The 26,624-nt window shown below is 35.5% G+C and overlaps 2 protein-coding genes across 5 annotated transcripts; both read left to right on the top strand.

Moving 5' to 3' along the window:
- Positions 1–20,242: 20,242 nt before the first annotated feature.
- On the top strand, positions 20,243–23,090 carry LOC144571774 (GDSL esterase/lipase At4g10955-like). Of its 4 annotated transcripts, none has more exons than XM_078321150.1 (3): positions 20,243–20,354; positions 20,705–20,845; positions 21,804–23,090. In XM_078321150.1, the coding sequence occupies exons 2-3, from the start codon at positions 20,784–20,786 to the stop codon at positions 22,771–22,773; spliced, it is 1,032 nt and encodes a 343-aa protein (XP_078177276.1). In that variant the 5' UTR covers positions 20,243–20,354; positions 20,705–20,783; the 3' UTR covers positions 22,774–23,090. The 4 variants fall into 4 exon arrangements, with proteins under 4 accessions (XP_078177276.1, XP_078177277.1, XP_078177274.1 ...); XM_078321151.1 differs by having other exon boundaries at positions 20,269–20,354; positions 20,744–20,845; XM_078321148.1 differs by lacking the exon at positions 20,243–20,354 and adding an exon at positions 20,380–20,527 and having other exon boundaries at positions 20,584–20,845.
- Positions 23,091–24,101: 1,011 nt separating this feature from the next.
- LOC144571611 (putative pectinesterase/pectinesterase inhibitor 34) lies at positions 24,102–26,279 on the top strand. Its single transcript, XM_078320962.1, has 2 exons — positions 24,102–25,164; positions 25,498–26,279. The coding sequence occupies exons 1-2, from the start codon at positions 24,426–24,428 to the stop codon at positions 26,193–26,195; spliced, it is 1,437 nt and encodes a 478-aa protein (XP_078177088.1). The 5' UTR covers positions 24,102–24,425; the 3' UTR covers positions 26,196–26,279.
- The last annotated feature ends 345 nt before the right edge of the window (positions 26,280–26,624 follow it).

Here is a 26,624-nt window from a genome sequence, read left to right on the forward strand (position 1 = left end):
AAATATGGAGATATCAATGTTGTGTACTTTGTGTGAAGTGTTGTAAGCTCTCTAAGATTTCAATTTTGATAGATATTCCATATTCGTTGAAATATGACATTTTTGACCTTTTTGTCCAAATTCGCAACTTTCTTTAAAACCGACCAAAATGACTCAAAAACACATTTGCAATATATAAAAAAATAGTGATTTTCACCACATGTTTGAGCATCATTATTGGGCCAAGTAACAAAGATGGGTCAAACCCAACAATTAATTACTTAATTTTTTCTAATTTATTCCCTCCTCTACTTCTACACATAACAATTCAATAATTTCATATAATTATATTGTATTAAATATTTATGAAGTTTAATTATGTGTCACACCCTCGACAATAGGGTTGATAACTCGCCACGCTTATCTACGCAAGGCGATTTATAGCTATCATCTTATTAAATCACATTTATACATATACATTACCAACGACATAACTTACTTTTATTTGTGGCAAGTCCCGCAGTCTTCAAGTTCAACATCCTATTTCCATATCTTGTGTTTTGTACCTAGAACCCACAAAGTGAAAAAATGAGAGATTGAAAATCTCCCAGTGCAGTATTCAGTTCCAGTCGAATTATCCTCAGATTCGACCAACTGAAATCAAAACAACACCGAGAACCAAAAAAACTATAGACTACAATAATAATCTAAGATTCCAATAAACTAGCTTTGAACTATAATCAGTAACCACAAATAAATATAACTTTACTTTATGAATTGCTCAAGTACGACAACAAAATCAGCAACCTAAGAAACAATCTATAAGACTATAACAATCAAACATAAAAGTAAGTTCACAATATGCAATGCTCATGTGCAATACACTTAAAAGCTCAATCCAATTTACCTATGCTGTTAGATATGTGTTCTAAAAGTTATCTTATATTGATCACTTTTACATGTTATGTTTATGAATTTGATGCTACATGCATTTTGTTCTATGAAATTTATGTTTATCTATAGAAGTGTTCAAGAAGATGCTCTTAGTTTTGAACCATAGAACTCTATATGATGACAAACATAAATCTCTAAAATGTTCACAAACTTGGTTATTAGCATGAAACATTAATATATTATGATAAATTTGTCATGTTGATTAAGGTACATTGTAGTTCTATAAATGTTGATAAAAACTTATCGTTTAATAACATGAGTATATGAAAGGTTTCATATATTGAACATACCTAACGAATGAAAATATTATATGGGTTATGTTAGTGTCATTAATATTTTCATTGTGTCTCAAAATACTAAAATATGAGATGTATTTCTTTTTCACATGAGAAATATATAATGCAATTAGTATTAAAAGCTGCTTATTATAAATGGAGATAAAAATATTAGTTCCTTGTATATAACTTGTGAGAGAGAAAATTATATGTCAATAATATCATTGCTCCTTATTTATAATGAGTGATGATATTTTATGGGACCCTTAGTAAAGTAGAATTATAATGCATGCAATATAACTGAAGTGCAGTTATATATTTATAATTTACTTAAGAGACCAATAAATGAATATAATACAAAGATGACACAGTCCGACTTTGTATATTATTCATAATATCATGTGGCAAGGAATGGACACAAGTAATGTTATTTATAACATTACTTTAAAGGATCATGTATTGTAAAAAGGATATTTTACATCTATGTTATTTAAGTAACTATAATGTATAGCTAGAATACCGCTTATAGTTTATGGTAATAAAATATTTTATGCCATTAATTGTCAACATAACACAGATCCTCCATATATGTCACACCAATTGAACAAAAAACAAGAAAAATATTTTATTTATATGATGTATATTGTTTCATATGACATGAAATAATATACATGTGATAAATAAATATCATGACTGCTTAGAACGAAGATAAATTTATGAGAAGTGTGCATGTATATTATTTGGTATAATATGGTGCATATTATATACATGACATATAAATATAATAATATGCAAAATATTGTTATAACATAAGTTTATTAAAACCCGAAATTAATATGAGTTAAGGATAGTACTGTAGCAGTTATTAAAACCCGAAATTAATATGAGTTTATTAAAACCCGAAATTAACATAAGTTTATTAAAACCCGAAACTAGGGTTGGTTCTTTTAATAAGGAGAACTATACTAGGAAGGTTACACAATGAAAACCCTAGTATATTTGTATATAAGGAGATGTAGAGAAGGTATGCATTAAGCAAGCAAGCAATTTTTTGAAAAAATTATTTCCTTCTCTTCTTCTCCCTCCTAGCCGCCACTCGCTCTTCCTCTCATATTATTAGTTTTTCTAATGAAGAATTATTAGAAGAACAAGAAGGGTTATTAACTAGGTTCTAAGCTTAGATTAGATTAAGACCTCTAGCAAGGTCTTTTTAATCTTGTTTAGTTCAAAGTGAACACTAGGAAGCCGTTTCGACAAACGAAGGTATCCAAGAGACCTAAAAGAGAATATGACTTTTCTCTATTTACCAAATTGACATTTAGTAGAAGTATATCCAAATCATCTTTAGTAGATAGATTTGTGATGAATGAATGAGTAGATATCCATTTGCATATATATGAATTGCTTTAATAGAATTAGCATAATAAAGTAGATCCGTAGATGCTTGTAAGAGGGTCAAAATTTTTGAATTTATCGCCTTGCCACATCATGAAATCCTTCATATGCAACCCTAGTATTTAATCATGCTTTATTCACAGTTAATCATATAGTATAATCACAATATATCAAGTAACCATTTTGGTATTAACAATACTCGGTTATGCGCTACAAGTACAGCGCCTACATGACCCCGGTCATAAGCTACAAGTTCAGCGCCTACATGACCATCAAGATTTAGGTATGGGGTTCAACCAAGTATATACAAGACTCCAATCATGCGCTACCACGAATATGGCGCCTACACAATTTCTGTTATGGCCATAACTTGAAATTATGTGTTTATCCCGAATAGGTGGCCTACATGACTAAAGTTATGCGCTACAACTGCAGAGCCTACATAACTGAGTCATGCGCTACCACGGATATGGCAGCTATGCAATTTCTGTTATGTGCTACAAGTTCAGCGTCTACATAATAAAAATTACACACTTACCCCGAATATAGCGCATATGCAATTTTTGTTATGCGCTACAAATTCAGTGCCTACATAACAGAAATTACACGCTTACCCCGAATAAGGCACCTACATGATCGTCACGTTTCAGACATTTGGTTATTTAGTACAGTTCATTTAAAACAAGTAAATAGTTCATATCATACTATGTATTATGTATACAAATATATCATGCAAAAGTTCTAGTTCAACTCAAGTATTCATGCTATGCAATTCAAAAGAAAATTCAAGAACTTCACTACAATTAATTACCAATCAAGCAACAAAGCAAGCATCGATCCACAATACAACCAATTAGTAACTCAACAAACAAGCAAGCAACAGCAACAACCACTAGTGGGAAAACAGGAATCAGGATCAGCTTATCTGGATCGGGTGTACTAAACAACCGATACTACTACTTACCTGAATCGGTTCTATCACTAAAACCGATACTAAAAGCTAATGAAAGCACAGCACATGCATTATCAGCATCGGTTCTAAGCTTAAAACCGATGCTGATACTATCAGCATCGGTTCTAAGCTTAGAACCGATTCTGATTGTAAAGTATCAGCATCGGTTCTAAGCTTAGAACTGATGCTGATAGTATCAGCATCGGTTTTAAGCTTAGAACCGATGCTGATAGGTCATATTTAGCTTTATCCCGAAGTCTGATTCTTCACAGAATCATTTTTCTTTCTTCTTCCTCCATTGCTTAGCGCAGCAGCTATCTTACTGGGCATTGATCAGCTATCTCACTCTTCGTTCTCAGGTTCATTAATTGATTAATCATCTCTTTTCTCAAGTTTGATGTTAGATCTAGCACAATTTAGGTTCTAATTCGGCCCATTTTATAAACCCTAATCTATCTTTAGGTTTTAATACATTTTTATATTTTAAGCTTTTCTTTATATGTGAAGATGAGCAAATTCATGATATATATGAATTTTTGATATAACTATATTTGCACATGCATGCTATATTTGAGCTTTTGATATATACCCATATATACCCTAGCATGCATCATATATATGTTATATAGTATTTGGCTAATATGCTATGGGTTGCATAGAGGCCTCCCGTGCTACGGCTCAATATTTGAGTTTTCAAAATACTAACGGTCGATCCGAACCATTCATATTGTTCTCCATATTAATATGTGTTTGGAGACCAAATTTTGCATTTTTTGGAAATTGTTTACTATTTTTTTATGGTCCAGATTTGTCTGAAAAACAACGATTTTCAATAAATCTAAAAAAATAGTAAAAAATTTCCAAAAAATGTAAAATTTGGTCTCCAAACACATATTAATACGGAGAACAAGATAAACGGTTCGGATCGACCGTTAGTATTTTGAAAACTCAAATATTGAGCCGTAGCACCAAAGGCCTCTATGCAACTCATATATAGCATCGTAGCCAAGTCCATGTTATATATATATACATCTCTTATTTAGGTTCCGATGGTTTAATTTTGTAGTTTGGCTATTATTGAGAGATTTGGTGCAGCAATCTTCATCTCACTCGGTACGGCATCTAAAAAAGTTGTAAGTACAACATAAAACTCATGTTTAATTAGTTTTGTGCATAAATGTGTATTTCGATAGCTAGACTAAATAGATTTGTAGTAAGTATATATGTAGCTAGAGTATTGTCTTAAGAGCCAAAACCGCGTGATTAATGCCTTTAAGTCATGATACCCGTTCAAAATTAATCCATTAGGGATTAATTTTGAATAGTCCCCGTTTTGGGACTGCTCTTTGAATACTTTGTCTCAATTAGGATGTGACCACTTGTTAGTCGTGTTTTAGTATTTAAGAAAATTTCGGCAGCATTTCTCCTTATTAGTTCCCCGAATACTCGGGGAACTAAGGGGAAATGCTGCCGAAATTTTCTTAAATACTAAAACACGACTAACAAGTGGTCACTACTGAGACGAAGTATTCAAAGAGTGGGATAGGATGGTAACCAGGCCCCATGTAAGCCTTACTGTGAATATAATTTAGTACCCCAAACTTGTTCTAAATTAATTGTGTTCTACTATAATTGCAGATGGACCGCAGTTGGATGTACGAAGCATCACGTCTATCGGATGAATATACGACAGGTGTCGAGGAATTTATCAGAGTTGCTAAGGAAGATATGGCGAATAAGGGGAGTACAATGATGTCGTGTCCTTGTCGTGATTGTAACAATGGTCAAAAATTTTCCAACCCGAACCAAGTGAGGAGCCATTTAATCCGTCGTGGATTCAAGCAAGGATATAAGTGTTGGATATGGCATGGTGAGAGTTTTCCAACCGACATAGGTACTGGTACTGAGCATCAGGAATACCATACCGTTGGGGATGAGGGGAATGACTTACGGGGATTGGAAACCGACGTAGGTACTCGTACTGAGCAACAGGAGTATCATACCGAAGAAAATGATGATATAGTGGTAGATAAATGTGATAATTTTGATCAAATGTTACGTGATATAGAAGAGGATTTTGATAATGATAAGCAGTATTGTTTGTTTGAGAATTTGTACGAAGATTCTAATAAGGAATTGTATCCTGGTTGTTCTAAATTTTCAAAATTGAAAGGTGTATTACAATTGTATAACCTTAAAGCATCTAACGGTTGGAGTGATAGAAGTTTTACTGAGCTATTACAAACTTTAAAAGAAATGCTTCCGGAAGGAAACGAGATACCACCCAATGTTTACGAAGCGAAGAAAATATTGTGCCCAGTTGATTTGGGAGTTCAAAGAATACACGCGTGCCCAAATGATTGTATATTATATCGAAATGAGTATGAAGACCTTCACGAGTGTCCAAAATGTGGTGCATCACGTTACAAACCAAAGCAGATTGCCAGTGATAAAAGTGATGATTGTAAACCGAATAAAGGACCTCCTGCAAAAGCATTGTGGTACCTCCCCGTAAAACTGAGATTCAAACGTTTGTTCTCAAATGCTAAAGATGCGAAATTACTGCGTTGGCATGCCGAAAACCGGAAGAAAGACGGGAAATTACGGCACCCCGCTGATTCTCCTCAGTGGAGGAATATTGACAGAGAGTTTTCTGAATTCGGACGCGACCCTAGAAATCTAAAGCTTGGGCTGAGTGCAGATGGAATAAATCCGCACAGTAGCATGAGCAGCAAGCATAGCAGTTGGCCGGTTCTATTGTGCATTTATAATCTTCCGCCTTGGTTATGTATGAAGCGCAAATACATCATGTTGACCTTGCTCATATCAGGACCCAAACAGCCCGGGAACGACATAGATGTGTATCTAGCGCCATTGATTGAGGATTTAAAAGAATTATGGCAACCCGGAGTGCAAATGTATGATGCATACAGCAAGGAGAAATTCACTTTACGGGCCATGCTTTTCTGCACCATTAATGATTTTCCGGCTTATGGAAATTTGTCGGGTTATAGTGTCAAAGGAGAGAAAGCGTGCCCTGTTTGCCTGGATGATACAGTCGATGTGTGGCTACCCAACTTCTCTAAAAATGTGTACATGGGTCATCGTAGATTTCTTCCTGCCAACCACGCACACCGAAAGAGAAAAAAAGAATTCAATGGAAAGACCGAGAATACCAGAGCAAATTACCCGTTGACCGGTAAGCAAGTTTATTCGCGAGTAAAAGATTTGAAAGTTCAATTGGGTAAATTTAAAAAGAAGGTGGTGAGAAAGAAAGGGGCTCCGAAAATATGTTGGAAGAAGAGGTCAATATTCTGGGATTTACCATACTGGGAGCACTTAGAGGTTCGACATTGTCTCGATGTGATGCATGTGGTTAAAAACGTGTGTGATAGCATAGTTGGAACATTATTGAATATTCCGGGTAAAACTAAGGATGGTATCAATGCTCGGAAAGACATGCAATTCTTGAACATAAGGCCAGATCTACAACTAGCAGAGAAGGAAAGAGAAAAAGGAAAAACTTGTACATATCTAAAACCCGCAATGCATACGCTATCGAAAGCAGAGAAAAAAAGCTTACTGGAATGCCTTCATGGTGTCAAAGTTCCATCTGGATATTCTTCGAATTTTAAAAACCTAGTTTCACCGGATGATTTAAAATTGACAGGAATGAAGTCTCACGACTGTCATGTTTTAATGACACAGCTTCTTCCTGTTGCAATTCGGGGCGTATTGCCAAAGTGTGTTAGGCAGACCATTACGAAGCTTTGCTTTTTCTTTAACGCCATCTGTTGCAAAGTAAATGATCCTGATACGCTAGATGCTCTGCAGAAGGAGGTTGTTGTCACTCTTTGTCATCTTGAAATGTATTTTCCGCCGTCTTTTTTTGATATCATGGTTCATTTAATCGTTCACCTAATTAGAGAAATTAAGATGTGTGGACCTGTTTTCTTGCGGTACATGTATCCGTTCGAGAGATACATGGGATTGTTAAAGGGATATGTCAGGAACCGATATCGGCCTGAGGGCAGCATTGTAAGAGCTTACACTGCCGAAGAGGTTATTGAGTTTTGTACTAATTATATGGATGATGTCAAAGCCATCGGCATCCCTAAATCTCGGCACGAGGGTAGACTTCACGGGGTAGGAACAATCGGTGCGAAATTATTCGTGCCTGATAGTACAACAATGTCACTAGCACATTTTCATGTTTTGCAACACCTCACTGACGTTCATCCTTTTTGGGACGAGCATATGACTCTCTTGCGGCAACAGAATCCTAAGAAATCTAACAAGTGGTTAATCGACGAACACAATAAAACTTTTGAAAGATGGTTTACACATAGAGTCATGCAAGCTCCGGAGGGAGAAAACATTAAAGAAATTGTCAAATTGTTGGCTCTTGGTCCAGTTCATGTCGTGAGGACCTTCCAAGGATATGACATCAACGGGTACACATTTTACACAAGAAATCAAGATGCAAAGAGTACCGTGCAAAACAGTGGAGTGACGTTAGTAGTTGTTTCGAGTGATTTGTCAGATCCTAAAGGTGCCGGACCATCGCATGCATCGATGTCATATTACGGGTTTATTGAAGAAATTTGGGAGCTCGATTACATAAGATTTAATATCCCGTTATTTATGTGTAAATGGGTCGATAACCGTAGGGGGGTTAAAGTCGACGAATATGGTTTTATTCTGGTGGATTTCAGTAAAGCTGGATATAAGGATGATCCATTTATACTTGCAAGACAAGCCACGCAAGTGTTCTACGTAACTGATCCCGCCGATCGTTCAAGACATGTTGTCCTCTCTGGTAAAAGACATATAATCGGGATTGATAATGTGGAAGACGAAGAAGCGTACAATCATTTTGATGAGATACCACCGTTTTCTACTGGCATGGCATCTCTACCGGGCGCTGAGGATAATGAAACAGGTCACATGCGCATCGATCATGATGAAGGAGAATGGGTTGAAGAAGTTTCCATTGGCAAGTCATAATATTGGTATGTCATATATTTAATATTGGTATGTCAAAAAATATTAAAATGTGAGTTAATAATATTTAATATTGCTGACAAAAAGGTACGATTTTTGTTTTTCAGAATGCACTGAAACACCCGATGATGAGAAGCATGCAAGTTATTCTTCAACACTTCTTGTAGCTTATTTTTTTCATGTTATATGTAATTTATTAGCTTATTTATAAATTTTTAATGTTTTTATTTTAGTAGCTTATTTTATTTTATTTTATAAGTAATTTTTAAAATACAAAAATATTAAATAACACATAAACATGCTTTTTTATATTTTAAAATAACATACACATTCAAAAATATAAAATAACACATAAACGTGCTTTTTTTATATTTTAAAATAACATACACATTCAAAAATATAAAATAACACATAAAAATCCTTTTTTAAAATTTTAAAATACAGAAATATAAAATAACACATAAACATGTTTTTTTTATACAAAAATATAAAATAACACAATTTTAAATAAATAGCACTATCAGCATCGGTTCCTAACTTAAGAACCGATGCTGATAGTAATATTTTATATTTAAAATGATATACATATTCAAAATAACACATAAACATTTTTTTTTTATATTTTAAAATGATATACATATTCAAAAATATAAAATAACACATTAAAATCCTTTTTTTAAATTTTAAAATACAGAAATATAAAATAACACATAAACATGTTTTTTTTATACAAAAACATAAAATAACACAATTTTAAATAAATAGCACTATCAGCATCGGTTCCTAACTTAAGAACCGATGCTGATAGTAATATTTTATATTTAAAATGATATACATATTCAAAATAACACATAAACATTTTTTTAAATAACACATAAACATTTTTTTTTATATTTTAAAATGATATACATATTCAAAAATATAAAATAACACATAAAAATCCTTTTTTTTATATTTTAAAATACAGAAATATAAAATAACACATAAACTTACTTTTTTTAATATTTTAAAATAACATACACAATCATAAATAAAAAGCACAATTTTAAATAAATACAACTATCAGCATCGGTTCCTAACTTAAGGACCGATGCTGATAAATACCGCATTATTTTAAATATATAGAACTATCAGCATCGGTTCCTAGCTTAAGAACCGATGCTGATAGTTATCAGCATCGGTTCTTAAGCTAGGAACCGATGCTGATAGGCTTCCCTCTCCAACCGGCGCCTCTATATTCTTTAAAACTTGCTCATTTTTCAAAACCTCAAAACCTCAAAACCTCAAAATTAAACCGTGCTCCTTCTCCTCCGCCGTGACCTAGCCTTGTTCCTCCTCCGCCGTGACCTAGCCGTGCTCCTTCTCCTCCGCCGTAACCTTCCTTAGCCTCACTCGGCCTCCTCCGCCTCTTCCTTCTCTAGCTCCTTCCTTGGCCGTGACCCCTCTCTCTCATTCTCCTCCGTTGGCTCTTCTCCTCCGTCGACTCTGTTGGCTTGTGACCTCCGTCGGCTCGTTGGCTCCGCCTCCCTCTCCCTCTCAAATCGGGTAATTAATTGAATTGTTACCAAACCGAAATAATTATATTTGATTCGGGTATATGCTTGTGAATGTATGTATGTTAATTAGATTGTGAATAATTACCAAACCGAAATGATTGTGAATGTATGTATGTTAGATTAATTCAGGTATATTCTTGTGATACTTGCATAATGGTGAATGTATATGATGGTTTAGGGTTTAGGGTTCGCCAATTTAATTCTTGTGAAACTTGTATATGATGGTTTAGAAATTCTTGAAATTGTTTACAAATGTTTAGAAATTGTTTAGACCACTTCGGATTAGAAATTATTGAAATTGTTTAGAAATGTTTAGCAAATTGTTTAAGAATTGTTTAGAGATTCATACAAATGTTGAATTTGTATGAACATATATATTCTTGTGATACTTGGGTAAATTATATTCTTGTGATACTTTGGTAAATTATATGAAGGTGATACTTGTTTGAAATTGTTAGATATTGAGTTTAGAAACTCGAATTTTTTGTCATATTGAAATTGCAATTTTTGATACTTGTTATATTGTTAACCTATTTGCAAATTCAGATATGGAAAGCAATAGTGAGACAGCCTCGGCTAAGAAACGAGGAAGAGGGCCTAATGCAATCAAGGAGAAGTTTAACGAGAAAGGGAAAGAGCTGGAACTTGACAAGTTTCACAGGCCGGTTGTTACTACGGATACAACGTCTTTTCCAACGGAATTCGGTATATTGGTGAGAAGGAATATTCCTATAAGTTTCGTATTGTGGAAAGATGTTCCAGAAGAGAACAAGCTGAAAATATGGGAAACACTGAAGGTAAATAACGTAGTACTAAGTTCACAAGCTTTCATTTGATATTAACTAACTCTAAATTTTGATTTCTATTTGTTTGGCAGCTGAGATGGGGTATAAAAGATGACGAAAAAGTGAGGAACTATTATTATCAGAAGATGGCTACTTATCACAGGAGGTGGCGAGCGGAGATGACTAAATTGTGGCGCGCGGGTGAGACGCCCGATTTTGTCAAGCAAAATATGGAAGAAAAAGACTGGGAGGTATTTGTCAAGTATCGAGAGACGAAGGAGTTTGGGGTATGTTTATTTCTGCGGATCACCTACCTTATCTCTAAGTAAGAATTCAAATTCACTTATAATTAAGGCCTACAATGATTGTCTTGACATATTAATTATAGACTGCTAGCAAGATTGGAAAGGAGAATCAGGCCAAAAACGAGTATCCGCATTTCTTAGGATCTAGAGGTTACATGGGGCGAGGGTTTTCGGAGTAGGCTTACAGATGCTATGCAGACGATTGCAGACGAGAAAGCATCTAGTGATCCGTCTTCCCAAGGCTCAACAAGTGCATTGAAACCAGAAGAGGTCCTTGATATGTCGATTGAGCATAGGCACGTCACCTGGAGACTAGGAAGACAAAAGCTCGATAAGGAGACCAAGGAACGCTTTTATCCAAAAACATACGTACCGGTCATCGAGAAAATTGTAAGAATTTTAGATATTGTCATTCATTGAAACCTCTACTTTAATTTATTAGTTTATAACATGTTGTCATTCCAGGAAGAACAAGAGGCGGCTCTGAAACAAGGCTTGTTGGCCGTCGAACGATACGACAATGTTCTCGGAAAATCTCTGTCAAATCCGGAACATCCTGGGAGGGTGAGAGGAGTGGGAGGTTTGGTTCCTATCAAAAAAACATACGAGAAGAGCTCAATAAGGAGGAGACGCGCTCCCTCGAGTTCCGAAGCAAAAATGAGGGAAGAACTGAGGGAAGAAATGGAGGAAAAATGAGGGAAGAAATGAAGTCTCAGCTTGCACTTTTGGTTCAGCAGTCAATGGGCCAACAAGTTCAGACGTTTACCCCAACAGTCCTTCAGAGCAGCAGCCAGTCAGTCAAACCAATTGCAGATCTTTCCGGGTATAATGAGGTAATACAAATTCAAATTCAATAATATTCAAATTTCACCATTTATTTTCCATTACATGTTGTACTGTTCATACGTTTTAGTTTATTCGAGTAAATACATATATCTGAACAGGAGGCAGAGCTAAGCTGCAAACTCCAGGCAGATGTCAATGGGAACAATGTTACAGTAGCCGTGGGGACAATTCATGTTCCAGTTGCACCCGGTGGAACAATTCACGGCAGACCGATGCCGCTCGACCATGCAAGAGTGATGGTGGATGGTATTTTCGATGCGGACTTCATAGATCACCCATTACCTGTACCAAATGGCGAGCAAGAAACCCTAAAGGATGCCCTCGGCAGTTTCACTGCATGGCCGATGTCCATGATAGTGATAGGTTCAGATGAGGTATATTATTATTACAAGTTCTTATACTTCCGAATTAGTATCTATGTGATAGCGTTATAAATGATTTTGGATTTTACTTCAATTTATTATGAAATTTTGCAGGAACCAGGCAAAAAAATGATTATTCCTGGAGGTCCGAAAGCAACGAGTCACTGCAAGGCATTTGATGGTATCAATTTTGACAAGCTGGGACAGACATTCAAGCATATTCGTGATCGGTTTTTGGAGCTAGATGGCAGCCCAATCGAAATCGATTCCCCAGCTGATCTTTTATGTTCAGATGACTCCATACGCGTCTATGCAGATGATTATGCGGCCTTGCTTACTCCACGGGAGTGGCTCACTGTACCAGTTGTTCAGATCTGGATGCTGTGAGTTAATATTTGTAATAATTGCAGAATTTTAGTACTTGTAATTCAAATTTCACAAAATTGAGATCACCTTTGTGTCTTTATTTTGTAGGTATTGGCACAAATACCTCAAGGAGGAATATCCCGATGAGCAGGTTGGTTTCATGGACCCCAGTCAAACGAATGCCACCCTGTTGAATGATGACCGAGGACGTGTTCTTCAATACATAGGGAAAGCACTCCGAGAAAATCAGGACAAGAGATTAATCTTCATACCATACCATCAGATGTTAGTGTTACATATATATATTCTAATTTTATTATATTTCTTTCAATTCATATAAATTGAATAATATGACATGCTACAAACCTAACATGCAGAAATCATTGGATATTGGTCGTGCTTATGCCAAGAGAACGTGCATTGTACGTGTACGATTCCGATAAGAAAGGTAAAAGAATGCTGATGATCAGTGCTGCTATCGAGGAGTAAGTGTCTTTCCTAAATTTTACGTTTTTTTATAATACTAATGATTTTATTATTATATTATCATTTCAAAAATGTCTCGTAAGTACTGATTGTTCAATGTTTTCATATTTCAACAGTGTCTTCATAAAGGAAATGGGTGCTTCTTTAACGGTTCGTAACGATTGCAAGGTAAAAATTCCTATTGCAATATAATTATAATGAATATACATATAAGCCATTTGTATGCTCGTAATATAAACATTTTATTTTTTTGAAACTTGTTATGTATTGCCCACAACAACCAGCCGGCTGGGAATGTGCATATTATACCATGTTGCTCATGCAAGACATAATAAACCACTGTCTCGATGTTTTTCCGCAATTGAAGGTATATATATGCATTTATAAATTTTTCAAAAATAAGAATTGTTGCTTCAAATATAATAAAATACACAATTTAATTGTATATATATGCTCTTCACAAATTCTAAAAATGCAGGATATTCCCGCAAAATATACGTTACAACGCTTGGCCGACTTTCGCCAAATGTGGGCCAAAGTCTTGCTGAAAGAAATTAAGACGAGAGGAAGTTAGAAACATGAATTTTTTGTAATAAGTTAGGATGTGTATGATATATAATTAATTTAGGATGTGTTTTATTGATAATTAATTTAGGATGTGTTTTATTGAAAATTAATTTAGGATGTGTTTTATTGAAAATTAATTTAGGATGTGTTTTATTGATAATTTAGGATTTGTGATAATTTGAAATTTCGGCCAGCTAAATAAATATGGAAGCTGGCCATTTAATAAAAAATATTTTTTAAAAAGAAAATATAGTATCAGCATCGGTTCTTACTTAAGAACCGATGCTGATAGTTATTTTCTGAATTAAAATACAAATCAGCATCGGTTCTTAAGTAATAACCGATGCTGATACTCTATTTTCTGAATTTAAAAAATATAATTTACAAAATACATCTGTATCAGTTGTACAGTACAACCGATTCTGATAGTTTTTTTCCTGATTTTTGAAAAATATAATTTACAAAATAGAACTGTGTCGGTTGTTAATTACAACCGATGCAGATAGGTATTATTAGTATCGGTTGTAACAACCGATACAGATTTGTTTGGTATCTGTGTCGCCCTCATCAGGATCGGTTGTGAACCGATACTGATAACTGTATATAACTAATACTGATTCTTTTTTTTCCAATGGTGAACAACAATAAAATAAGTTAGAGGAATCTGAGAATAACTCGAAACCCGCACCTTGATAATATCGAGACAATATGATTAGTGTGTCGCTGCGGTGTGGATCATCAAACAACCATGCTCCATCCAATAGTGTAGAGTTCATGCCTTTGCCAAGTTAACATAGTTTGATAATTCGATGACGTCTTCTATGTGGGAAAAGCATTATCTCTACTCACAATGAGTCAATGTTGTAATTTGGCTGTTTAAAAATAGGAGCCCCAAGTAGGAGTGTGCATGGCTCGACAAAATTACCCCACCGGAAGTTGCGCATGTGGAAAATAAAGGTTTAAGGATAGCGACATGTATTTTGTCACTGACTAGGAAAACTGACACATAGATAGTAACATGTTTTGTCACACTGACTAGGAAATTGAAACAGATATATCTGAATTATAGTGACAAGATACTCGAATTATATCTGAATTATACATATTTAATTCTTTTTTGGGATGATGTCGAACTGAACGTCAAATTATTCAGTTGACTGAACTTTGACCGAATAATTCCTGAATTTTACGAACGTTTTCCTAATTTTCTGAATTATTCATGAATTTTTCCTAAATTTTTCTAAGAACAATTATTATTATTATTATTATTATTATTATTATTATTATTATTATTATTATTATTATTTTGCTCCCTTGCAGAACTGAAAATTTTGACCCGAATAATTCCGAATAATTCCCAAATTATACCCGAATTATTTCCGAATCACAAATTTTTGATCTCACCGAACCGAACCCGAATCCGAATAATTCATTTGTCACTATGGTTCCAATTGACTGTGAAGTTAGACTTTGACTTGGGTTTGGATTTTTGAAAACGACATGTGCGGTTTAAGTGAATTTGATTAGTATATGGTTGTGCTAGCCAGAATTATTGGAATATTTGATTAAATGCAGTTTCCGAAACAGCCAGTTGATTGAAAAATATTTAACCGATGGAAAATATTTAACAGCCAGTTGATTGAAAAATATTTAGCCAGAATTATTGGAATTATTCGTACAATTTCTTGATTTAGATATTTTTTTCATCTAAATTTATAAAATTATTATTTATAATCTAAACTCGCTTATTTTATTAATATCCTCATTTGAACTTGATAAATTTATATATAAAAAAAATTAAACTATCTGAATTTATGAATTTTACCCAACAATCCAGATAGGTTTATTATACTATTCTTACTAGTCGAGTACTCAAGTGTAATAATAGAAACTTAATTTGATAATTTGAGGTAAGGGCAAAACTTTCCTTTTCATATTTTTATTAATATTAATTTTTATTGTCAATTAATAAAATAAGAGAGTTTTGATAGAAAAATATTTAATTTAAAATTTGTTGAAAAAAAAAAAATCGAGAAGTTACGATATATATAGAGAGAGAGAGAGTAAAGCTACGGTACTTCGCGAATTAAACGGGTTGTTTTAATTCGCGCTCATATCTCTAGTTTCGAAGTCCAAATAGCTGATCCAAACCGTTAGATATTTAATCTATATTAAAATGTGCTTGGAGACCAAATTTTACATTTTTTGGATTTTTTTACTATTTATTAAGATGGTTTAAAAATCGTTGTTTTTATTAAAATTTTGCACCATTAAAAAACAGCGATTTTCAAACCATCTTAATAAATAGTAAAAAAATTTCAAAAAATGTAAAATTTGATCTCCAAGCACATTTTAATATAGATTAAACATCTAACGGTTTGGATCGGCTATTTGGACTTCGAAACTAAAGATATAGGCGCGAATTAAAATAGCCCGTTTAATTCGCGAAGTAGCATAGCCTTACTCTATATATATGTATGTATTAATGTATGTATGTATTTCTGTTTTTTCTTTTATTTGTATGCCACCTCGGCTGTATCAGGTCTCAATCAAAAAATAAATCATAGAGTTGAAAAATGAGACTGTAATCCAATTTTGAATAAAGTGCAAGCATGAAAAAAATAAAGAGCAATAATTATCATGTACAAGCTATTAAGAAATATATACAATTCTGTCTTTTTCAAATGAGTCTGTAATCCAATATTGAATAAAGTGCAAGCATAAAAAAAATAATAAAGAGCAATAATTATCATGTACAAGCTATTAAGCAATACGTACAATTCTGTCTTTTTCAACTGGACGACATTTATTTTTTGAATTTTCAACTTTAGGACTTGTATTTTTTTATTTTTTAAATTTACGATTTATTTTTTATTTTTCAACATTATGATTTTTATTTTATTTTTTATTTTTCAACTCTATGATTTATTTTTTGATTGAGACCTGATACAGCCGAGCTGACATACAAATAAAAGAAAAAACAGAAATAAAAAACAGAAATACATTATCATGTATATATATATGTATTTCTGTTTTTTTCTTTTATTTGTATGTCAGCTCGGCTGTATCAGGTCTCAATCAAAAAATAAATCATAGAGTTGAAAAATAAAAAATAAAATAAAAATCATAATGTTGAAAAATAAAAAATAAATCGTAAATTTAAAAAATAAAAAAAATACAAGTCCTAAAGTTGAAAATTCAAAAAATAAATGTCGTCCGTTGAAAAAGACAGAATTGTACGTATTGCTTAATAGCTTGTACATGATAATTATTGCTCTTTATTTTTTTCATTCTTGCACTTTATGCAAAATAAAATTCAAAATTGGATTACAGTCTCATTCGATGAAACTGTAAAATAAAGATAAAAGGCATCAAAGATCGGCACACCGGCTGTTCAGGTATGTGCTGCACACTCAGTGTGTGGATTAGAAAAATATTGTGCCAGGTTTGCATCTCAAAAATTGTATTGATATGGCAACACTAATAAATAATAATTAGTACTATCGGGCTCATGTCATTGCTTTGGTTAATTAACAGTGATTCATATGTGAAGAACAACGCATGCAATGCAAGTAACAATTTCTTTCAACCATTTTGGAGAAGGGTTTATTCAGAGAATGCCAAGTTAATTAAGAAGTAAGAGGTGTCATAACTCTTTAACAACACAGTTGAAATAGATGAATAAATATTTACTTATTAATCCAAAACAGGGGCATGCACAACTACTCTCACGTGTTAAGTAATGACTAGCTATACACACCGAGCGATGTATGCAATTGGTGGCAGTGCAGATCCAACCATCAAAAGAAAAGGAAAACAACTAAGCTACATGTGAACAGCTATTCTGAAATTATCATCCGTAGTATGCCCAAACAAAAATCCCCAGCGTCTGGATTAGAAAGACCTCAATCCACCACCTACCAGCAAAAATAAAATAAAAAAAAAGGAAATCCAAGCATAGTTTTAAAGTTGGCGAGCACAAACAAACATATATTATCACATCCCGAACCGGGAATTCCGATTAAACATGATTAATCCCTGCCTCGTATCAGCTAATTATTTAAAGGGAAATATTTTTTTAAGCCACTCCAAAATATGAAATTAGTTATTTACCACATTAAAGTCATTAAATTTTGTCAGATCCTCTGTGGAAATAAAACAAGTTGCTTTGTAAAAACAGGCTGGAACCCACATTTTTTTTCATTCGTTTTTGTAGTAACAAAAATTTGCTGGCAAGGTTAAGAAAATAATACAAGTTGTCAGTCACAAAAAGAAAGAAAAAAAATAAACAAGCATATAGGCAAATTAAAAAAAAAAAAACACACACACATGCATGGATTTCAAAGTAACATAAAAATCGCCAAAAAGCCAGCAAAGTGGAAATTTCAAATTAATTGATATATCAGATATCGTGATATGAATTCAGGGGTATTTTAGTCAGTATGTAAATTTATTGTATTTTCAGAATAATTTTAATCGAATATGTAGATTAGATGTATAAATGTGGCAATTTGATAAATTTAATGACTTTAGAGTGGCAAATAACTAATTTCATGTTTTGGGATGGAAATTTCCTAATTTTCATGTTTTAGAGTGATAAAAATAATTTTTCCTTGTTTAAAACATCCATTGATGCACATCAACACATTTTAACCCATGTTAAATTGTGGCAGGCATCAAAATGCTAAATAGCCATATCTAGTATCGAACGGCATTAAAAACATCCATTGACGCACGTCAATGTATTTTAGCCAAAACCGAAATCTATTGCATCTTACATTTAAAATGATCCTCACACCAAACATATACAATAGGACGTAAGAATTAGTTAAACCTTTTCCTAATGAGCAGATAAAACTCTCCACGGCCTGGCCAGCACTCTCACGAAAGTAACATAACAACAAAACATGTCCCACGTCATCTACGATGGATCTGTGCTCCAAAAGTAACATTGAAACTGGAAAAGAAGGGAACCGGATCTCCTGCCCTCCGGGATGCAGGAAATTCCTGTCCCTAGAGTCACTGCAGGGTAGGACCAGTTACTGTTAAAGAGTTTAATTACTGTTACTGTTTTTAAATTTGAGCCCATCCGCAGTGACTCTGGAGCAGGAATTTCCTGCTCCCAGGGAAGCAGGCAATTCGGTCCCGAAAAGAAGTATCAATCGATGGAAATGCATATGTATCACCGTACCGTGATGAACATCCATAACATATCTCGAAACGACGAATAGCTCCTAATGTAGCTGGGAAATACATCAGGATCATTCATAAAGTAAAAGAAAAGACAAAAAGAATATGTGTGACGAATTTATATAAATATAATACTCCTAGGCCGCTTGAGTGAGTCAAGTGACCACTCGTCTAGGTGGTGAACAGTTTGGGTCACGAGGCGCCATTGGTATGGACACCGGACGATTTCTCAAATAACATTCATCCATACCAAGGACATGAAATGAAATAGACCTAGATCTCCCGGTCTTCTACCCAAGTGTTGTTCTTGTCGAGGGCACTGAGCTCTTCTCACTACAACAAAACCGGTCTTCAGCGACTAGTATCAACGACCGGTCCGATAAAGTACTTGTTAGGCTGCTTCTGCTAGAGAGAGTGAAGGTTCCCCCACTGCAGAACTCCATGACAAGGCAGTAAAACTTCTCGGTCTCAAAATGCGAGTACAATGTAGGCAAAAATGGATGATCCAAGAGCCTAAGTATCTCTCTCTCTGTCTGAGCTCTTACGATCTTATTTCTACTCACCAGCGATGCTTTATCCATCACTTTCATGGCAAAAAATGCTCCGGTTCCTCTCAGCTCAACCAAATATATAGATGCTCCCAATGTCGCCATAACCAAGCCTTTTAAGGAGTCTGAAGTGGCCTAAACTGAGCAGAGGCTCTGGAGAGCGTGGCGGGAGGGAAAGCTGACCTGGTCGTCATACCTTGTCGCAAGGGCAAATTGGAAAATTCCAATCGTAATGGGCCTCTAAGCACAAGGCCTGGAACTAAGAGTCTCTTTAACAGCCCGAGGCCTATAAAAAATCTATAGTATTGGGCCTTTTAGTAAAGGATCCTAATATTAATGATAGATCCGAACCGGACAACCCGAACCGCTGGTAGTTGACTTGACGCGACGTTTCGTAATCTAGGTTCCCTAACAAACAAACTGACCTGCTGGGTTGAAAATTACATCTTCTCCTTCCATTGCAATGCTGCGTAATTGCGTATGCGTTGGACCCGTCTCTCAGTATATTCCTCTCGCCCCTCACACTTCTCAATTGGTATTCAGATTCGGTGAGTGCAATACCTGACTAAATACAATTAGATCTGAATCGTCAGTTTTAATATGGCACGAATCTCAAAACGGACCCTATATCTAAATAGTCACCGAAGGAGTGCCTCAGATCTAATTGTACTCAGTCAGGTACCTGGGAGGATAATTGTCGGTGCTAATATAGATTCGTTTCTCAAACTGGGGACTGGTAAATCTCTTACGTCGCGACACCAATTACGCCCTTCCTTGCGTGTAGGTTAGTAATAAGTTCTTATTTCGTTTCTTTTTTTTTATGCTTCTATACAATTAGTAACCCGATTTGGTGAATTTTTTTGTTTAGATCTCCAAATTTGTGCGACCTTTATCAAATTCAGCTAAACACACACCTAATGTCGATTAAGAACCCACATTATGGGTGAAATTGGAATGGTTAGGCGCAATTTTTTATTAGGGTTAATACCTGATGATTTCAAAGAGTAGGAAAGGTTCATTGGAATAAGCATGAGAAAAGTACGTGATTGCATATTTGCATTGACAATTTGGTGCTTTTTTGTTCATACCTTTCATGAATGCATGCCATTTATGGGTTTAAATTATGCGTCACAGATGTTGAGTTTTCTAAAGAGCATTGATTTGGCCCATTAGTTCTGACCTGGCATCACTGGAAGTAACAATTGATGAAGAGATGGTTTCCGAAAGAGATATCTTTTGCATCTGTGGCCCAACATACCTGACTTCTGTTGATTGGTATGCTTCAACATCTTCTAATGATATCGAGTTGCCTTGTTTTATATCAGCACACGAGTTGTTTTTTTTTATAAACCCTGATAGTGGCTATCAGGTGTGAGTTTTTTATTTTTTTTGTTAAAGTTACATAAATAAGCCAGAAATGCTGTCCATTCCCATTTGTCTATAAAGTTTCGAAGTTCTCATTTCTTTTGATCTGTACCATTTAGCACCTACCCTTGATCTGTCAGTAAAAAATGGGATAGAAAACCCTAGTCACTGACAAGTTATATTGAGGCATCTGGTGAGACGCTTTTCAGATGAAAATTGTTTTGTCCAGTTTAATGTTTTCTTTTGTGAAGGACAGTCTGAAATGTCTCTCGTCAAATTTTACTAAATAAAAGAAATTCAAGTTACAAGAAGGCATGTGCAGTGACATCCAAATCAAATTAAAAGAACTACAATAGAATGGTTTTCGTCCATCCTGATGTTGGATGGTGTTACCGGTTAGAAATGTCAGTTAAGACGACTTTAAGGAAAACCTTGCATACATGGAGTGCTGTCATAAGGAGTAATTCGGTGGTATTACTTTTAATTAGAAAATTTATTTGTTTGTGTTAATGTTATATTGACTTCTTTTAGTAAAGATGGCATCAAATACAGCTTTGCATATATTATTTATGGTTATCAATTAGAATGAAGGAATTAATTTGGTAAAGAACATATCTTGCATAAATATGATTATTTGATAAGTAATAACTCATTTTTATTCTGTTGCCTCTTGCATGCTTAAGAGGTTTTTAAAGTTTTAGGCATATTGGAGTTATTTTACGACACACATAGTTTAACTAATATTACCATTGCATTATACCATCCATCCTTATATACCATTCTGGGGTCCATTTTCTGTCATTTATCTACTTTTTGGTTACAGTGTTGATAAATTTCCGAATTTCGTGTCACTTTTCATTGTTTTTAGGACATGCCAGCATCACCGCAGATCAGTTGCAGCAAGTCTTGTCCAAGCAGTATATGTCTTGGAGCGTGACAGGCAGTTAAACCGCCAATTTCCAGATGCTTTTGCGCCTCATTGGTGGGAGTTCTTTCATTTCAACCTAATTCGAAAACTTGTTGATGATGCTGACAATACAATCTTCGGGGCCATTTTCGAACTCAACCTGAATTCCTCCCCCGAGACTGACTCAAACAGTAATGCACCGAGGTTTGTAATAGCCTTTCGAGGCACCATTACTGAAAAGGATTCAATCTCTAGAGATCTAACCTTAGATCTCCACCTCATCCAAAACAGCCTCCACACAACTTCACGGTTTCTCATCGCCATGCAAGCTGTTAAAAATGTGGCATCGGCTTTCCCTAACTCTGTCATCTGGCTAGCGGGTCACTCACTAGGCTCAGCTTTGGCGGTGCTAGTTGCCAGAAACATGGTCAAAACAGGGAAATTACTAGACACATTTTTATTCAACCCACCATTTTGTGCGGCTCCAATTGAAGGAATAAGAGACGAGAGGGTAAAGTACGGCATTAGAATTGCTAGTAGTTTAATTACCGCCGGTTTAAACATGGCTTTAAGGCCTCGAGAGGAGAGGCCTATTATGGAGTATTCTTTTTCAATGTTGGCCTCCTGGGCCCCAAACCTTTTCATCAACCCGAATGACCATCTGTGCTCGGAGTATATTGGGTATTTCGAGCATAGGAAAAACATGGAGGAATTGGGAGCGGGAAGCATAGAAAGGTTAGCGACTCAAAATTCGATTTGGGATATGTTTTTTAAAGCAATAGGGAGAGAATCGGAGCCGTGGCACCTTCTTCCCTCTGCGAATCTGACCACGAATGTGGGCCCAGCCCGAGACTTCAAGTGGGCTCATGGGATACAGCAGTGGTGGCAATCTGACTTGCATTTGGTGTGCAAACAGCATCGTTATACATGATTGGTTAATCTGTTGGTTCTTTGTTAGTATTTGTTTTAACTTTAAGGTTCAAGTTAAAATTTGTTTCATTGCATGCACCAGAAGATCTACGAGCTATTCTGGTGTGGCTACTAGGTACACCAAAAGGAGTTGAAAGGGTTAATGCTTTTGTGGTAGTTGCGTGCAAATTGTAGAGTTTCCTTTACGATGAAGTACAAATTATGTGCATGCTTTTAAGTACTATTTCAATGGTTTTACTGTTTTCTTTTGACAGGAAGTCAGGAACCATGGTTATTATATACTTATATTTAAAAAGGAGATATTATCCTATCAAGTTTATGTTATTATGCAATAATAAAATAATCCCAAAACAATTCTTCTCCAATAATAAAATAATCTCAAAACAATTCTTCTCCATTTTGATGGTAACTGGAGACGATTGTTGTTAGATTCGGGAATATTGAACAATGAACAGTATACCTGCTACGCGAGTACGACGGGTTTGTCAACCTCACATCTTCCTCTAAAGCTGGAAGAAAACAGTAAATGGGCTGACGATCAAATCCATCTATGAATCGGTCGAATGGTAGAGTTGCCTAAAATTATATCTTGCATGGAATGGAATCCCATTTTTTTAAGATATGAAGTTGATTTTTTACCTTTTCTAATGTAATTAATGATACAGATTTAGGTCTAGATATTTTTGGTACGGGTTGTTAAACGGATCCTTGTTATACTCGTTTCATTTGAATAAAGAGTTCCAATTTAGGTGAAGGTTTTGCAAACAAAAAGGGGGTCTTGCACAAGTCAAGACAAGACTCAAGAGACAGCTTGCAATTGGGGCCACACTGACATAGGAGGAAATGCAAAGCTGTGGATGTAAAAACCCTAAAACAGTGCATTAAAAGACGCAATTGTTACACTCATGATTCATGAGCCTTGCCTCTTACACCAAGTCAGATCTATGTAAGATGGCTAGCTACCAGGTCCCAACTTATAGAATTCTTTACAAAATATGTCAAAGGCAACAGTTATGCAATGGTAATAATTAAGAAAATATTATGATAAACCATGGTTACACTTTCCTTGTTATTTAATTCAACTCTCTCTCTCTGCTACCACATAATATATATGTAAGCAAATGCTCTTTAAATTTAATCAGATTATAAACGCCAACAGCAATTTCTATAATTTCTATTTGAACTCAGTTCCATTTATAAACTTCCTAAGCCATCAGCTCCTTCCTTACTACATCTATATAAATAAAACAGCCAAGTTACATTAACTCTTACCAAGTGAAAACCATAACTCCCCACTACCACTTCCCGAAAACAGAGCACAGCACAATGGGCTATGCCCGAGTCGACCCAGGCAAGTCCGATCCCTCCATTTCCAAGCTTCAGTTTACCCAACCAAGTTCCCGCAAGCGCCCCCTCCTTTGCATTATCTGTCTCTTTGCTCTGTTCCTTCTCGTTGCCTCGATTACCTCACTACCTTCTCTGCTAAGTCTACACCACAAATCGATCAATTCGCCGAAAATTCGGTCCCCGACCAAAGCAATATCTCACATATGTGGCTTGGTCGGGTATCCTTCCCTGTGCAAGAAATCACTGGCCCAATACCCTGGTGCAACTGAGGCAAGCGAAGGCGACCTTGTCCACATTACACTTGACATGACAATGCACCACCTTACGCTGGCATTTTATGGCGCAGCCACAGTAGCGAATCAAGGTACAGCAATAAATGGCTGTTCCCGAGCAGCCTATGATGATTGTATGGAACTACTCGATCACTCGGTCGACCATCTCTCCAAAGCATTAACAGTTGTGTCCAGTAATAATTCCAACTCAAGAGATGATGTGATGACGTGGCTCAGTGCCGCCCTGACAAATCAGGAGACATGCAATGATGGATTGGAAGAGGCAGAAGATCCGAATCTGAACACCCAAATGCAGACTCATCTAAAAGACCTCACTGAATTGGTCAGCAATTGCCTATCCGTGTTTGCGGCATCCAGTAAGAACCAGGATTTTGCTGGTGTGCCCATACAGAACAAGAGGAGAAAATTGTTGGAAAGAAATGAAGAAAATGTGAGAAATTTTCCTCATTGGGTGAAGAGAAGCGACAGTATGCTGCTTCAAACACCAGCCTCGATAATCCAAGCTGATATTGTGGTGTCAAAGGATGGCAATGGCAGTTATAAGAAGATATCTGAGGCGATAAAGGCGGTTCCAGATTATAACTCTCGCCGGGTTGTTATTTACATTAAGGAGGGGCAGTATGATGAGAATTTGAAGATTGGAAGGAAGAAGACTAACATAATGTTTGTTGGAGACGGGAAGGGGAGGACGGTCATTGCTGGCTGTCGGAGTGTCGGAGACAATTACACCACTTTCCACACTGCTACTGTTGGTATGTTTAGATCCATAAATAGTAGCTTTCATGGATAATAAAATTGTTGGCTATTTTAAAATTAGCTTTAGTGTTTTCCCAAAGTTTTTAGAACTTCTATTTGTTCTTTTGATGCGGTCATTTGTAAGAAAGCAACAACCTAAAAAGACAAGTTTATTTGAAAAAAAAACATAAAGCAACAGTTGATATCTGGGGTACAGGGAGAATTTTTAGGAACACCAAACTGACAAGTTAATCAGACGGTTTTCATCTTATTCCAATGCAACTTTGAATAAATTATGCCTAATTTTTTCCATCTTATTCTTAATATATATATTGACTATTCTCGCGCAGCGGCGATAGGAACAGGGTTCATCATGAAGGATTTGACTGTCGAGAACTGGGCTGGGCCAGAAAAGCACCAAGCAGTGGCCCTACGTGTAAGTGCCGATCATGCCGTGGTGTACCGGTGTAACATCATCGGGTATCAAGACACTTTATATGTGCATTCCCAAAGGCAATTCTTTCGTGAATGCGACATCTACGGCACTGTGGATTTCATCTTTGGCAATGCGGCAGTGGTGCTCCAAAACTGCAGCATCTGGGCCCGAAAACCCTTGGACAATCAGAAAAACACCATCACAGCTCAAAACAGGAACTATCCTGACCAAAACACCGGCATATCAATCCATGCTAGCCGGATAGTTGCAGCGGCAGATTTACAGCCAGTGAAGTCAAATTATTCGACTTACTTGGGTCGCCCATGGAAGATGTACTCGAGGACAGTGTACATGATGTCATACATCGGTGACCATATAAAACCCGTCGGATGGCTAGAGTGGAACGATACTTTCGCACTTGACACCTTGTACTATGCAGAGTACAATAACTATGGGCCTGGTAGCACTGTCGACAAGAGAGTCGCTTGGCCGGGATACCGAGTTATCACAGCACCTCAGGAAGCGGCTAAGTTCACCGTGTCTCAGTTTATTTTTGGAACATCTTGGTTGCCTTCAACTGGAGTGGCGTTTTTGTCTGGTCTATCTATGTAATTGTACAATATTTCTTATTATTCTTTTTATTTTTTTTGTTGGAATTAATGCTGATTTATTTGAATTTTCACAAACGAAATGATACATGTACGATAGCTTGTTTACTGGGCCAAAGTGAAGAATTAGAGCATCTACATCGCTAAAACTCAACTAAGTTTTTAAATAATTGCTAACCACTTTTTAAAAATTAAGATCTCTAAAGTTTCTAACTCCCACATCTCTAAAATTAATTTTAGAGTTTTTATTAAACCACATTAGTAACAAATTAAAAAGGAGCTTTAATTTGAGCCAATCATTTGATCAGTATGAAGTTTATAAATAATTTCTTAATAAAAAAATTTAATGTATAATTTCCAAATAAGAAACTCCCCCACATCACTTTTATTAGAAACTGCTGCATCAGATTAAAATTTAAATGGGCAACAGGGT

The sequence above is a fragment of the Carex rostrata genome, chromosome 19 (genome assembly GCF_964058835.1).
Source record: "Carex rostrata chromosome 19, lpCarRost1.2, whole genome shotgun sequence".
Classification (NCBI taxonomy): Eukaryota; Viridiplantae; Streptophyta; class Magnoliopsida; order Poales; family Cyperaceae; genus Carex; species Carex rostrata.